This window comes from Mesocricetus auratus, unplaced genomic scaffold (assembly GCF_017639785.1).
Source record: "Mesocricetus auratus isolate SY011 unplaced genomic scaffold, BCM_Maur_2.0 Super-Scaffold_100694, whole genome shotgun sequence".
Lineage (NCBI taxonomy): Eukaryota > Metazoa > Chordata > Mammalia > Rodentia > Cricetidae > Mesocricetus > Mesocricetus auratus.
In genome coordinates this window covers 5,219,299-5,234,657 of record NW_024429268.1, presented here as the reverse complement: position 1 = coordinate 5,234,657, position 15,359 = coordinate 5,219,299, and the positions used below count along the sequence as shown (strand labels likewise).

Sequence of the window (15,359 nt, the reverse complement as noted above, 5' to 3'; positions counted from 1 at the left end):
GGCGTCCGAACCCGAGACCAGAGCTCGGCGACTCTGATCCTGACACGGGCCCCCAGCACGATTCCTCGGGGCCCCGCCTCGGGAGCATCCCCTGCCTGCAGCTTCGGGTTCTCCGCAGAATCCTAGAGACTCCAAGCTACAAGCAGTCTAGGGCCGCGGAGAAGCGAGGTAACCCGAGAGGACACGCGCGATGCTGGGAGAGATCTGCTAGCTGCAGGTCCACCACGGACGGGGGCCTCAGGGGCGCAGACCTGCAGAGCTGGAGGCCGGCGGGAAGGTGAGCCAGGGATTTGGGAGGTCGAAGGGTGCTGTGTCTGGAGACTAAGGGACTAAGGGTTGCAAAGTAGAGGGTTGCTCTATTTTGGGCCTATGCACACATCCCGGGTGTTAGTGTGGGGGGGGGCGAAGGTGGGAGTCTCCTCGGGGAGTACTGAGTATACCTCCCTAACGCAAGAGTAGATTCCTGAGGAACTGTCCCTTCCCTAGCCTTCACCGATGCCGGCTATCCTAGGTACCCTGGGTGTTAGAATTCTTTCATCACGTTTCTAGGGACCCTCCTCTGCCTCTGGCTTGGGGTGGGAGTGTCGGGGGATGGGGGTAACCTCACAAAGGTCAGGCTCTCAGCGTTCAGCAAAGGGTTGCCTATGCCTCTGACTCCTGTGGCATCTCTCCAATCCTCTTGATGCTGGGAGGAGCCGGGGGGGGGGGCGATCTACATCTGCACCACTACCCCCTCTCCCTGCCCGGCGCCCCCTAAGCCTAGAGATAGAGGCTTGGATCTTGAGCCCCAACCATAAACACCTCCCCCCGGCCCCCTTCCAGTTGCAAACAAAGTCTCCTGCCTGCTTCTACTCCTGCTCCTGCTCCACCCCCTCTATGCATCTGGGTGCTTGGCCCAGCCTGCCCACTGATCTTGGCCGTCTGGCACCCTCTCTCCTCCCATCCCTGGGGGAGCTGGCAGGGGACCAGCATAGCTGATGTTGTAATGTCCCTGGCAGTGCCCATGCCGGAGAGCTGCCCGGCCTGTTCCCAATCAGTTAACCCAGGCCCTCCACCCGTCAGGGGAATTTGACTCAGGTGGCTCTGGAAGGGGGGTGGAGGGGATGATGCTTCTCCACTGAGAGACCAGTGGGAGCCATTGGTAGGGCTGTGGGCAGTCCTTGGAGGCTGACCCAGTGCTAGGACATTCTGAGAGACTGAACCTTGCTCAAAGAAGCTACGGACCTTGGGAAGCTGTGGGCCTTTTGTCCCGAGGGAAGATCACCACGGATGCCCCAGTGTACGTACTTAATGGCATGTAGAAGACCCCTTTCGAGTCTATTGGTCCATTCATCGTATAAGCAGATGACTGGTAAAGACCATGGAGTTACCAGCGTGCTGGGGATGACAGGCTTGGATGGCTGAGCATGGGAAAGGCAGGGTTTTTTGTTTGTTTGTTTGTTTGTTTGTTTGTTTTCTGGGACAGTATTCCTCCAGTTATTCACCATCTCCTGCACTGGCCGTAAGGTTTTCTGTCGCTCCCCCCATGCCTCGCTGGAGGTGGGAGGGCTACGGTAACATCTGGGGGTTCTGGAAGCCTTGCTTGGTTCCCCCTTCTCTGCCCCATGCTCACCCAGATACTTCTGTGGAATCGTCTTCCTGGAGAGCAGTGAGGGTGAAGCTGGGCCCAGAGCGGGGACAGCAACACACAAGACCCCTGCCACTCATTCCCCAGCTCTCTGCTGCTGCCTGCCCCCCAACTCATCACATTCCCTTAGACCCTCTGTCAGCCGTCTGCTGACGCAGGTCCTCCTCCAGGCCCTTGGGACTTTCTCCCATTACCTTTCAGGACTCACTGCTCTTGCTCACCCATGTTTGCCCCCCCCAGCCTCCATTATAGACTTTCTCGGCGTCATCATGACCCCAAGTCAGTGAACAACAAACAGCCAGAGTGATTCGTTCTCACTGGCTGTCTGGCTAGACCTAGACATTGCTTGCATCTTAAATGCCTCCTCCTGTCTGCAAAGACTAGGAGTAGGAGGCAGCAGTGCTTGAGTGAGCATGCTTCCGGGGGGACATTCTTGGAGGCTGGAGATCTCTAGGGACATAGAGCTGTCCTCATCTAGATGATCCACAGATTGGCCAGCCTGGCCAGCAACAGATCAAGAGTCAGAGGACAGCCACCTCCCTTCTCCCTGTCTGTCCTGGAGGCTGCCTTGAAGCCTCACGGGATTCTTTTCAAGGCACAAGGCCAGAGCACGGAGGAGAGAGCTCAGCAGAGGATCTCCAGGGTGCAGATTAAAGGGTAGAGACTGCAGCAGTAAGCTGAGCAAGGATTATATTGGAATTTCCTGGGCGTTTTAACAGCTGCAGAACAGGACAGAGGACCAGCCTAGGGTGCTGACCCCTCCCACGCTGACCCTGCAGCTAACAGGTGTGAAAACCAGCTCAGCAACCACAAGAGACCTAAAGCCACTGCCCCTTTGCTTTGGGAATGTTCCCGATCCCTGTTGGACAGCAGCTCGACCATTGTACTTCTCTCCCAAGCCTCCCTCTGTTGCCAGGGAGGCCCCTCCTGACATGCTACAAGTACCCCGTCCCCTCTGCTCCCCCTCCTTTCCCTTTTTTGTAGACGTAGTCCTTAGCCCAGCATGGTGACAGAGAAGCATGTTGGCAACTTGAACTTCTTGGGAGAGAAGCTTAAAGAACACCCACAATAAAAGTTTCTTCTCCTTTGTTGATGACATTCTCCTGCTCCTTCTCTCCCAGCTCCACATCCTTGTGTCTTATAGTTAAACATTCCTAGATGTTCTGAAAACTGACAGGTTAAAAAAAAAGGGGGGGGGAAGAGATTAAGCGTATAAACATACGCCCCATGTGTCCAGTTTCAAAAGTATCCTTTCATACATCCCAGCTTTGTTTAGGCTTTTAACTAGGGAAGTAAGGTGTGATTATTATAATAAGAGGAAGACAGTTCAGACACGCGTAAGGGTTAATTGTCCCCACTTGGAGACCTCCATCCCTGGCATCGTCCTACAGTAGCCAGTTTTAATGATCAGTATATCTCCATCATACCTCGCTTTAAGCTGGCTTCTCTTACAGTGTTTTAAAATGTAGACTGAGGTGCATCAGCTACCAGATAATCTGGGTTTGTTCCTGAAGCTATCGTACTTAGTATTTCATTTAAGCATAGGTAATTTTTAAAGCTCTTACAGATTTGCTGGCCTAATTTCCAATCTCTTATTATCATAGAAAACAGAATTTGCGATGTATATCTGATGAACTAAAATGCTACACATCTCTAGATTTTTGTCAGTTTATAAAAGCAGATACAGCCTCAATGCCTAAGACCCTGCCTTTTTTTTTAAAATAAAATAAAGCAAATTTACCAGGCTTGTGATCTAGTATCTCCATCACATCAAAAAGAAGGAAAGTGGTAGACCCCAAAAAGGGATTGAGGAAAAGAAAATGCGGAATCACAGGATGTGATTTTTGTCACACAGAGCTGTCCTAATGGTCTTTTTTCTGCGCTATCATTTACCTCCACATTCTTGGTACTTTGGGCATTTTGTATTTTCAAAACTTCATGTACGTCTTAAAAATGAATGCTTTCCTGATCGAGGTCAGTTTATCACCCTTGCTCAAGTCCGAGAACTTCCAAACCCTGGTCAGTTCCTTTTTTGTGCTGCAGCAGAAATAAGGGTCTCAGACAGGCTAGGAGAGAGGACCTCAAAGAGGCTCAAGGATAATTTCTTCCCCTTTGGCTACAAGATGCTCCTCCTGTACCAAATGAGGGGATGTTGTAGACACAAGCTGCAAAGCAACCTGCCTCCTTAGTATTCCAGACACGAGGAACACTCCTGTCTTCTCTCTCTCTCTCTTTTTTTTTTACCTTTGGAACTTGCTTTCTGAAGAATCTGCAGAGGTATGACATCGTTGACAGCAATTACTCCATATCTCAAGGTTTCCTCTTTCTTTGTTTTTATTCTGGCAATGGAGAGGCGCTGAATCTTTTTATGTATAAATAGAAGACTTGGTTGGTTGGATTAGCAAGAATTGATCTAACTTCTTACTCTGACTCAGCAACATTTTTGCCCCTGAATACACTTATTTTTAATCTTCAATATTCTGGGTCTGAATCTGAAGATTCACTTCAAGCATCAAAACACACTGCTGAGTACTGTAAGATTGTCAAGCATTTTTTAAAAAAAGTGAATGTCTTTGCTCTTAGTAAAATTAAAAAAAAAAGAAGAAAAGCAAATACTCAAATAGCAATCTCCTACATTTTATTCTCTTGGATTCCTGTTGACAGGAGTTGTGTGGCTTTAATGTGTTTTATCGTTGCTTCTGCTATTTTCTGGATCATCTGGAGATAGGCCAGCTACATGTTGTCATCAAGATGCACGCTAAGGCTCTACACTAGTACACCTTATCCAAGCAATTATTTTATCATTTCTTCATCTTCTAGAATGTTCCATATTGCACAACTGATGCTCTGTTATTTTCTTTCTGTCTCACTTTTCTCTTTCAAACAAAAAGCTCTATTAACAATGTTAACAAAATATTAATTATTCCTTCTCTATGATTGCCCAGTTGTTAAGTATAGGAAGGCTCAGTCTTTACTGTTTCTTCATTGTACAGAATCAGAGCCCACTCATGTTCTGCCTGATGGAGACTATTCTGAAGAGTGTCTTCTAGGCATGTAGTCAAATAGACTTCACTGTTTAAAAGCCAGCCTCTGGCATCTTCTGATCCTGATTACTACGTACCTAAACACAGTGGATGGAACCTAGGCTCTTCTGACAAGCCCTAGGATTTGGGGGAGGGGCACACATCCAACCTGTATTGCTTCCTGGTGTCCACGAAGCAGATATCGATGCTGGAGCCAGCATTATAAAAACTGAGACAGCTATGTAGGCTCTGAAGTTCTTCTCTACGGTGTTTGCTTGATCTGCGAGAGGTCCTCACATCACTGAGGGCAGTGTTTTCAGAGGATCTGTGTTTTCTCGCAAACTTTCTCTTCCCCCTACATGGAACCTCGCCTCTCTGCAGAGGCCGTGACTTGTCTATTGCACATACAGGGCATTAGTGGTAGTAAGGGGAAGAATCCACTGGCTGCTTGGTGTGTACAAGAATCATCAGCTGTCAGGTGTGTACAAGAAGTGCCCCTCTAGGATGGCTTCATGGAGTGACACTAAAGGCTTTGTCTTAACACACACACACACACACACACACACGTAACGCCTTTGCCAGAAAAGACAACTCAAGACTAGCAGGAATTAACTTATCGTTGTGTCTGTTAACCACAGCCAAGCATAGTTTCAGCTGAACTTCGGCTTCATTGGGAAATGTGTCTTTCTGTCGTTGGATGACCAGGCCACACGCAGCCAGGATGAGGCTGCCTTTCCAATTGGCTTTGGGCTTTGCTGTTTGTTTTGCTTCCCTCTAAATTCTCTCAGTGTTGGGAGCAACATGCCTTTCACTTTTTTTTCCCCCAACAGAAATGAATGAATCCTGCTATTCCTTTTTTCATGTGCCTCAGGAGACCAAGTTACTGAGAAAGATAAGCGTGCCACCAACAGTGGAGCTGGTCTTCTCCATGTATGTCCCTGGAGGCAGCCATGCCTTGGCAGATTGTTGGGCATAGAACTGTACCTAATGGCTGCATAAGTTCCCTGTAGGGGCTGGACATTAGGTAGAGCCTGTAAATCACTCAGAGGGAATAAGCGCTATCCTGATTCATTTTACTAAACAGGTATTAGCTACAGTTTTAAAAGCAAATCTTTTTAAAATATTTTAAAGATACTTCTTTATATTTTATTTATTATTAAGTATACAGTGTTCTGCCTGCACACCAGAAGAGGGCACCAGATCTCATTACGGATAGTTGTGAGCCACCATGTGGTTGCTAGGAATTGAACTCAGGACCTCTGGAAGAGCAGCCAGTGCTCTTAACCTCTGAGCCACCTCTCCAGCCCTAAAAGCAAATCTTGATTCATCATTAAGTTCAAAAGATAATTAATACTTATGAAAGGATATCTAACTATAAAAATTAAGAAGACAGTGAAAATATCTTCCCAGTCCCTTTCATTTCCTCTCCTCCCAGATTTCATGTGTCACTCCTTAATATTTTTTCCACACGTATGTGTATTTATTTGCTTTTTATTTCTAGTGCTGGGTTTGAACCCTTGGTCTCACCTATGCTAGACAAACGCTCTGCCATTGAGCCAAACGCCCAGAATGGTACTTTATACCACTCTGCACATACTGTCTTCACCTGGAAATCATTTTCACGTTGTTGCGTAACAGCTCATATTTGTTGCTTAGGATGTGCCGTAATTTCTCAACCATCTTCCTACGGTTGTTCAGTCCCTTTGCCGTCTATCATGGTGGCTAAGGACCTAAAGCTTGGTGATAGAACTGGATTCAACCCCCAGCATCGCCCCGCCCCCCAGCCCCATGAATAGGCCGTGTTTAAACAAGTACGCGCAAGATCATGGCACCTGAAGGACTTCCCGACGCCAAGTCACTAGGCTATTCTCCACATGCCCCGTGCAATATGAATTCACCAGCACCATGCAGAGAAGAGACCCTTACCATGTCTTTCTCGTTCCGACTCTGCTCCGTCAGCCTCACAGACCAAAGCGATACTTTACTCATCTAGGCCCACAACAACAAAGGTCCATCAGTTGGGCAATGACAGCTAATTAGCAATAGAAATGCACTCCTCACCATTCAGAGGGTGTTTAGAGGTCAGGGTGCCAACGTGGCTGGATTGTGGCGAGGACCACCTTCTTCACTGCGCACTCTCCTCTACTCATCGTGACTTCACAACAACGCGGAGAGGAGGAGGCTAGAGAACCCTTTGGGGGTCCCTTCTGAGGACACTAATCCATTCGTGTAAATCCCCCTTGCATAATTACCTCCCAAAGGCCCCGCCTCTTAAAACCATCACACGGGAACGGGAGTGTAACGTCATGCATTCATGGCAAAGGCGCAAGCATCCCCTTCTGCAACAAACGGCACGTCACTGTTGATCCAACTGTGAGCAAATAAGAAGCATCCTTTTGTATGTTTGCACTGTATGCTTCAGTTTTCTGAAGCTACAAGGGAAAACATGCCCCTTGGGGAAGAGAACCTTTGTTCAGCATGAGTGCCAGACCTACGTGGCTCTTCCCTAACACAGCCTCACTTATCTTTCAGAGTCCTTGTGCCTGCTTTCTGTTTTTTTGTTTTCTTACATCTGTTCATCTACCTCCCCTCCCTTCAAACCCCACAGCCATCTTTCTCTGTCCCTTTTGCTTTGCCGTCTCCGTGAAACAGTCTAGAGCATTCAGGGCAGGGTTGCTGGGGTCCAGTAAGAATCCACATGTCCGTATGGAAGAACGGCTTCTTACCTACCTGCTCTTAATAAGAAGAGACTTCTAACTAACCACAAAGGTCGGCTGCCAGGGGTGGGGGTAGCGAGAGGGGAAAGGTGCAGAGTAAATGAAGAGAACCCACTGGAATAACCCCTTGCAGGGGAAAAAGGGTGAGGCTGGGTTAGCACTCTGCTGTGCCATCCTCCCTGAGAATGAGGGCCTCGAGACACAGCCACGTAAAGAGTAGAGGCGATGGACTCTGGGCATGCGCCTCTACAGGAAAATGGAATGTGTGTGGCGGCGGACTCAGCTGAGTCAGCGCTTGCCGGCCTCTGCCCACGGTTGGTTCAGGAACAGTTTGAGGGCTGCAGAGCAGGTGCCGTGTGAAGTCTGGGCACCTATGCAGTGCATGAAAACGACGTCTCCTTTCCGCCTCTTCTCATCCCATGTCCTCCCTAGGAAGCAAGCTCCACAGCAGACCCAGGGTCTTGCAAAAACTGCGGCCACGCCTCAGAGCAGGGTGGCAGCCGAGGCAATGTTGGGAGCCCTGAAGACACCCCATGGCTACTGAGGACGCTGCTGGGCCGGGGAGTAGAGTGGCGGGCATGGTGTGCAGTCTGTGGGTCCTGGTTCTGGGACCCTCAGTTCTGGCTCTGGAAGGTAGGGAGAAGGGGGTGCAGGGAGAGGCCTATCAGCCGTTGGAGTTGGGTGTGGCGGGGGGGGGCTGTGGAGGAAAAGAGTGAAGACTTTAAGGAAGCATGTGGGGATGGGTGAGCGGAACGTGTATCAAGTATTTTAGACTCATGATCCTCGCAGATGCGAAGCTCCTGCTGGCAAATTAAATGGATCCGGCAAGGGCAGTATTTGGTTCTCCACGGAGTAGGAGTAGCCTTGCCGGCGGGAGGGCTTTACACAACGTGTCCCATTCCCATTGTGTCTGAACAGAGGTGCTGCTGGATACCACAGGAGAGACCTCTGAGATTGGCTGGCTCACCTACCCACCGGGAGGGGTGAGTACCATCCCTCCTTCTGAATTCATCCTTCCGGCCCTCACTGTTCCCAGAGCGTGGGGCTGAGGGAGGGAATCCTGGACACCAAGCTGCGAGATAAGACTCCCTGTGGCCTGTGGGGCGCAGAGTTTCAGCGTACCCGCTCTGTGCTTTGCTTATCGTTAATGCTATATATACCTCAGTGGAACAGACACAGCCCCACAATGCCCCCACTGTCATCTCCCTCTGCAAACTGAGCAGTTATTGTTTTGTTTTTGTTTTTTTTTTTCCTGGTCCCCTTGCAGTGGGACGAGGTGAGTGTCCTGGATGACCAGCGCCGGCTGACTCGGACCTTCGAAGCATGCCACGTGGCAGGGCTTCCTCTGGGTGCTGCGCAGGACAATTGGCTGCAGACGCACTTTGTGGAGCGGCGAGGGGCGCAGAGGGCACACATCCGCCTTCACTTCTCCGTGCGAGCGTGTTCCAGCCTGGGTGTCAGTGGCGGTACCTGCCGGGAGACCTTCACTCTTTACTACCGGCAGGCTGAGGAACCCGACAGCCCCGACAGTATTTCGGACTGGCACCTCAAACGCTGGACCAAAGTGGACACAATTGCGGCGGATGAGAGCTTCCCCGCCTCCTCCTCTTCCTCCTCCTCCTGGGCCGTGGGACCCCACAGGACTGGCCAGCGGGTGGGGTTGCAGCTCAATGTCAAAGAGCGCAGCTTTGGTCCTCTCACTCAGCGGGGCTTCTATGTGGCCTTCCAGGACACAGGGGCCTGCCTGGCCCTTGTGGCAGTCAAACTCTTCTCCTACACCTGTCCCTCCGTCCTGCGCGCCTTTGCCTCCTTCCCCGAGACTCAGGCCAGTGGAGCTGGAGGCGCCTCCCTGGTGGCAGCTGTGGGCACCTGCGTAGCTCATGCAGAACCCGAGGAGGATGGGGTAGGAGGCCAGGCCGGGGGCAGCCCCCCACGGCTACACTGCAACGGGGAAGGCAGGTGGATGGTCGCTGTGGGAGGTTGCCGCTGCCAGCCGGGACACCAGCCTGCTCGGGGAGACAAGCTCTGCCAAGGTGAGAGCCTTCGCCACACCCCCTTTGTCCTTGGGTTTTCCCTCCTGAGCGCTCCACGTTTTTGGCTTTGTCTGCAAGGTATCTCAAGCAGGCCTTCTCAGGAAAAGACCGTTCCTCCCCATCCCAGTTTTACTTCCTGAAATACACAGAGTTGCTCACTGAATGCATCTGTTAATTTCTAGAAATTGCTGTGGTTTTCCATATTCCCATGTCATGTACCCTAAGGGCCACGGGCCCAATGGGGGCCACAGCAGAAGCTGCTCCATTCTTGGGTTCCCTGGTGTGGATGCCTCTGCGTCCATAAGCCGCCTGACTGGGAAGGGGTCATTGTGGACCTGGTAGGAGGTCATAGCGGATAGGCCAACAGGACCGACTACAGGGAGTTTGCGTATCCTCAGCAGGAATACCCACTTCTGGGCTTGCCCTGTCCCCAGCCCCCCCTGCACACCTAACTTTTCACAAGTGGAAATGAGTACTCCCCCCCCCCCACTGACCGACTAGATCTGTGCACCGGGGAACAGCAGGAGGAGACTTGGGGCTCAGGACCAAGAGCCAGCTCTGGGGAACGGAGGACACCTCGCACAGATGACTGGAAACTCAGGGTGTGTGGATGAAGTAACCATGACACCGCATTCTCCCCCTTTGCCTCCTTAGCCTGCCCTGAAGGGTCTTATAAGGCCCTGGCTGGGAATGTCCCTTGCTCACCGTGTCCAGCCCGCAGCCACTCCCCTGACCCTGCAGCCCCCGTTTGCCCGTGTCTCCAGGGCTTCTACAGGGCCAGTTCAGACCCGCCAGAGGCTCCTTGCACCGGTGAGTCCTGGTCTCAGCTGGACACATTAAATCTGGGGATGGGCAAGGACTTGGGGGGGGGACCTATTTAACAATGGGGATGACGGGCTTTGGTGTTCACTCGGGATGACTTTGCATTCTGGTTTTTATGTTGTTTTATTTATTTGTTTATTTATTTATTTTTGTTTTCTTGTTTTTTTGTCTCCTCCCCTATGCTTCCCTCTTTCTCCCACCCCCCACCCCCGCCCTCTTGGCCACATCCCCTGTCCTCTCTCCTCCCTTAATCTCCTTCACCCCACAATCTGCACCCCTCCACACCCCTTCTAGGCCCTCCGTCTGCTCCCAGGGAGCTCTGGTTTGAGGTGCAAGGCTCAGCCCTGATGCTGCACTGGCGCCTGCCTCAGGAGCTGGGTGGACGAGGGGACCTGCTCTTCAACGTCGTGTGCAAGGAGTGTGGAGGCCACCACCGGGAGCCGGGCAGTGGGGGGACGTGTCGTCGCTGCAGGGACGAGGTGCATTTTGACCCCCGCCAGAGGGGCCTGACTGAGAGCCGAGTGTTAGTCGGGGGGGCTCCGAGCGCATGTGCCGTACATCTTGGAAGTGCAGGCTGTCAACGGGGTGTCTGAGCTCAGCCCTGACCCTCCCCAGGCAGCAGCCATCAACGTCAGCACCAGCCACGAAGGTGAGCCCTTTCCCTTCTTCTCCTCAAGGACAGCTTGCTGCCCTCCTCCCCGTACCCGCTTTCCAGTCAGCCCGCACTAGACATCACATTCTCAAGCTCATGCTCTCCACCCTTGGCTGCTGCTGCTGCTGCTCCCAGAGACTCCAGTGCCCGCCCCTACCGCCCCCCCCAACAATAACTCTCCCCGCTCTGCACTCCAGTCCCCTCTGCAGTCCCTGTGATGCACCAGGTGAGCCGGGCAGCCAACAGCATCACAGTGTCCTGGCCGCAACCTGAGCAAACCAATGGGAACATCCTCGACTACCAGCTGCGCTACTATGACCAGGTGGGCGGGCAGGGAGTCAGGTAGTACTTCAGTGGGGCTCTCGAGAGAGCTCTCAGCCACCTCGACCCCAAACCCTGCAAGGACATTGCTATGGGGGGGGAGATGAGGAGAAGGGCCAAGAGCCCCAGGAGGCACCAGGGATGCCATCACAAAGGAAGATGGATGATAAATTGCGGGGGGGGGGCACGGTGAGTGAGTGATTGTTGTCCCTAGGCAGAAGACGAATCCCACTCCTTCACCATGACCAGTGAGACCAACACTGCCACCGTGACACGGCTGAGCCCTGGCCACATCTATGGCTTCCAGGTGCGGGCTCGGACTGCGGCTGGTCACGGCCCCTATGGGGGCAAGGTCTATTTCCAGACCCTGCCTCAAGGTGAGTGGAAGTCTAGATGAGCACTTGGGTCCCGAGACTGTCTTAAGGCCCATCATCCTCCAGACCAGAGTCTCTGGGAAAAGGAGGATGCTGTGGGTGACCCCCCGACTTTAGAGGCTCTGTGTGTGTGTGTGTGTGTGTGTGTGTGTGTGTGTGTCTGTGTGTTAAAGCCGGAGGTGGTGAGTTGATGCCGGTGGGCTTTCGGGTGTGAATGCGTGCAGTGTGGGCCTGAGTGGAGAGTTCTTGACTGCGGAGGACTGGAAGGGTGATCCAGCCGGTGAGTGTGCATGCGGCCGGCGCTGTGGATGTCCCAGGGGCATGGGAGGCATGCAGACACAGAGGAAGCCTGTCTACCCCCACCCCACCCTTGTGACTCTGTCTGTCTCCCCTCTGTGACTTCCCTGACCCCTCAGGTGAGCTGTCCTCCCAGCTTCCAGAGAAGCTGTCCTTGGTGATCGGTTCCATCCTGGGGGCCTTGGCCTTCCTTCTGCTGGCAGCCATCACTGTGCTGGCTGTGGTCTTCCAGCGGTGAGGCCCCTACCCAATCCGACCCCGCCCCCATACCTCACCGCCACTCAAGTCCCTGACCACCCCAGGAACCCCTGCAGCACTCCGCATATCTTTCTCCTAGTTCGTTGCTGGGGGGGGGGGGGTTCCCCGGTAGAGTTCCCTCAGTGCTCAGACCCAGGGGCCAGAACGCTGCTGCGCTGCGTGCTTGGCCAGGGTGGCTGGGGGCAGGACTCAAGGCCACGCAGAAACAGCTGTCATTCCAGGCTACTGATTTGCTTCTCAGGAAGCGGCGTGGGACAGGTTACACGGAACAGCTGCAGCAGTACAGCAGCCCAGGTTGGGGAAGGGGAGAGGAAGCGTGGGTGGGATGGCGGGTGGGCGGGCTTGGAGCCAGGTACGCGCCTGGCGAGGAAGGGGCTCTTCCTCGCCGTCCCCCAGAAGTATAAGGGTGTGACTTGGGTATCTGGGTGCCCACGTTTGCAGCAAACCCTCGTAACACACTTGTACGCCTCAGGTCTCGGAGTAAAGTATTACATTGACCCTTCCACGTATGAGGACCCCTGCCAGGCCATCAGAGAACTTGCTCGAGAAGTGGACCCTACGTATATCAAGATTGAGGAAGTCATTGGGGCAGGTATTTGAGGGGCGAGGATATGCCCCTAGGTGGGCCTTGCGATCCCCCCGTTGAGCACAGCTGAACATTCTGTGACTTGTGTCCGTCCATTCTAGGACCCTTCGGAGAAGTGCGTCGGGGCCGACTGCAACCCCGGGGAAGGCGGGAACAAGCTGTGGCTATCCAGGCCCTGTGGGCAGGGGGTGCTGAGAGCCTCAAGATGACCTTTCTGGGCCGAGCAGCGCTGTTGGGCCAATTCCAGCACCCCAATATCCTGCGGCTGGAAGGCGTGGTCACCAAGAGCCGGCCTATCATGGTGCTGACGGAACTCATGGAACTTGGTCCACTGGACAGCTTCCTTCGGGTCAGTTACGTTCTGGTGTAGGAGGGGGAAGACCTTGGGGGTTGAGAAAAGCTTGGAGCTCTCCCGATTTCCCCCAGAAGGCCCCTGCTCCTTCCTATCCCATCCTCCACCCTGGTCTTCATCCTTTATTCTCAGGCGTTCATTGTTTTGGTTCCCAGATTTGCTTGCCACTGGCCCCCTTGCGCGGATACGTGTTTTGTTTGTTGTTGTTATTTGTTTTTCCCAGAGCGCGTCTAACCCTGCTGATGACCTCTGTCCTCTGCCCTTCAGCAGCGGGAAGGCCAGTTCAGCAGCCTGCAGCTGGTGGCCATGCAGCGGGGTGTGGCCGCCGCCATGCAGTACCTGGCTAGCTTTGCCTTTGTGCATCGAGCCCTCTCCGCCCGAAGTGTGCTGGTGAACAGCCACTTGGTGTGCAAGGTGGCCCGGCTCGGCCACAGTCCTCAGGTGAGCCCCGGGGGCCTTGGAGGGACAGCGCTGCTCTTCTGCATGCCAGAGGGAAAGCTAGAACGCAGGCTGGGTGCTGCCAGTGGGATGTCTAATGGCAGCAGCGTCTGGAGGGCCGGTTAGACTCAAGCCTGGGCTTAGAGCGAGCGAGAGATTGAAGGAGGCAAGGGACCACAGCAAGACAAGGGAACTGTACACCGAGTACCAGCTCCTAACTTGCTGTCAGTACAGAGGGCAGGACACAGGCTGGAGGGTCAGCCCAGGGGCGTTCCAATCCCTGAGTCCTCCACTCTCAAGCCCCGTGGCCTTTGTTCCGTCTCATAGTCTTGAAGCCTTGATTCTGCATCCTCATGTGTATCATCTGCTCTTCTGGATGGCCGAGGGGGTGGAATGAGACGCTGGGTTAAGATTCCCCCAGACATCTACGTATCTAAGCTGCCCGGTGAAGGTGCCTGTTACCATGGTTATTACTAGTTGGTCTCTGGTTCTCCCCTTCAGGGTTCAAGTTCCTTGCTTCGCTGGGCAGCCCCAGAGGTCATTACACATGGGAAATATACAACATCCAGCGACGTCTGGAGCTTCGGGATACTTATGTGGGAGGTCATGAGCTACGGAGAGCGGCCCTACTGGGACATGAGTGAGCAGGAGGTGAGCTTGAACTTGACCTGCGCATTTGCTGAGTTCCCGCTGTGATGCCAACCCTTCTTCCGCTCTCATTTCCTAAACCCACCCCTTTCTGAGCCATCCCTGTTGTAAGATCTTGCCACTGGAGCATTCTGAGTCTTGTGGCCGGCTCCCTTCCCGCCTCAGCTTCATGCGACACCTGGATACGGCCCGTCCTGCCCCCTTGTCTGACACCGCTAACTAGCGACAGCTTCTCATCTCGCGTCTCCCCTTTGACCCGCAGGTACTAAACGCAATAGAGCAAGAGTTCCGGCTGCCCCCGCCTCCGGGGTGCCCCACGGGGCTACATCTACTGATGCTGGACACTTGGCAGAAGGACCGTGCCCGTCGGCCTCACTTTGACCAGCTTGTGGCTGCCTTCGACAAGATGATCCGCAAGCCAGACACCCTACTGGCCGAAGGGGGCTCCGGGGACAGGTCTGGAGCTTGGGGCTGGAGCCCGGGAAAGCTGGGGAGGGCAGGTGGTGTAAACCGAAAGGAAGAAAAGCTGACGGAGAAGAGTGAGATGAAGAGGAAACCTGTTTCGCTTGCCCCCCTTCCCCCGCCTTAGGCCTTCCCAGGCTCTTCTGAACCCCGTGGCCTTGGCCTTTCCTTGCCTGGACTCTCCCCAGGCCTGGCTCTCAGCCATTGGACTAGAGTGCTACAAGGACAACTTCTCCAAGTTTGGCCTTTCCACCTTCAGTGATGTGGCTCAGCTCAGCCTGGAGTAAGCGCAGGGGGGGCCGGGGGATGGGGAGGTGGTGTGAGGTGGGAGGGTGGGCCGTCTGGGCCCCGAGACAATGGGGTCCGTCTGGGGCATTCAAGGAGCTGGCCCAAGCCCACGTCTGACCCACTCCATCCCCGCCAGGGATCTGCCGGGTCTGGGCATCACCCTGGCCGGCCACCAGAAGAAGCTACTGCACAACATCCATCTCCTCCAGCAGCACCTGAGGCAGCCCGGCTCAGTGGAGGTGTGACGTCTCCTCTGCTCGGGGATCTGTGAGCCGCTGACGCCCCAACCCGGTCCCGGACATAGGACGGAGGAAGGACATGTGACCCTGAGCCGGGCTTTTTTTCCAACCTCCATGCCTGCCACATTAAACCCAGCCCACTGGACACTACATCCCCAAATCCTGCCCTTCCAGCAGCCTCCCCCGTATTAAAGGGAAAGAAGGGAATTTACAGGTTGGGGT

At 53.7% G+C, this 15,359-nt stretch overlaps 1 protein-coding gene across 1 annotated transcript; it reads left to right on the top strand.

The window, feature by feature from the left end:
- Positions 1–15,348, top strand: Ephb6 (EPH receptor B6). Its single transcript, XM_013122785.3, is given in 18 exon segments — positions 1–277; positions 7,800–8,000; positions 8,286–8,350; positions 8,635–9,400; positions 10,055–10,210; positions 10,517–10,752; positions 10,754–10,871; positions 11,072–11,196; positions 11,410–11,572; positions 11,986–12,100; positions 12,366–12,418; positions 12,597–12,716; positions 12,812–13,059; positions 13,330–13,503; positions 14,002–14,151; positions 14,411–14,604; positions 14,738–14,893; positions 15,035–15,348. Coding segments are annotated over 17 exon segments (3,048 nt in total). The 5' UTR covers positions 1–277; positions 7,800–7,900; the 3' UTR covers positions 15,144–15,348.
- The last annotated feature ends 11 nt before the right edge of the window (positions 15,349–15,359 follow it).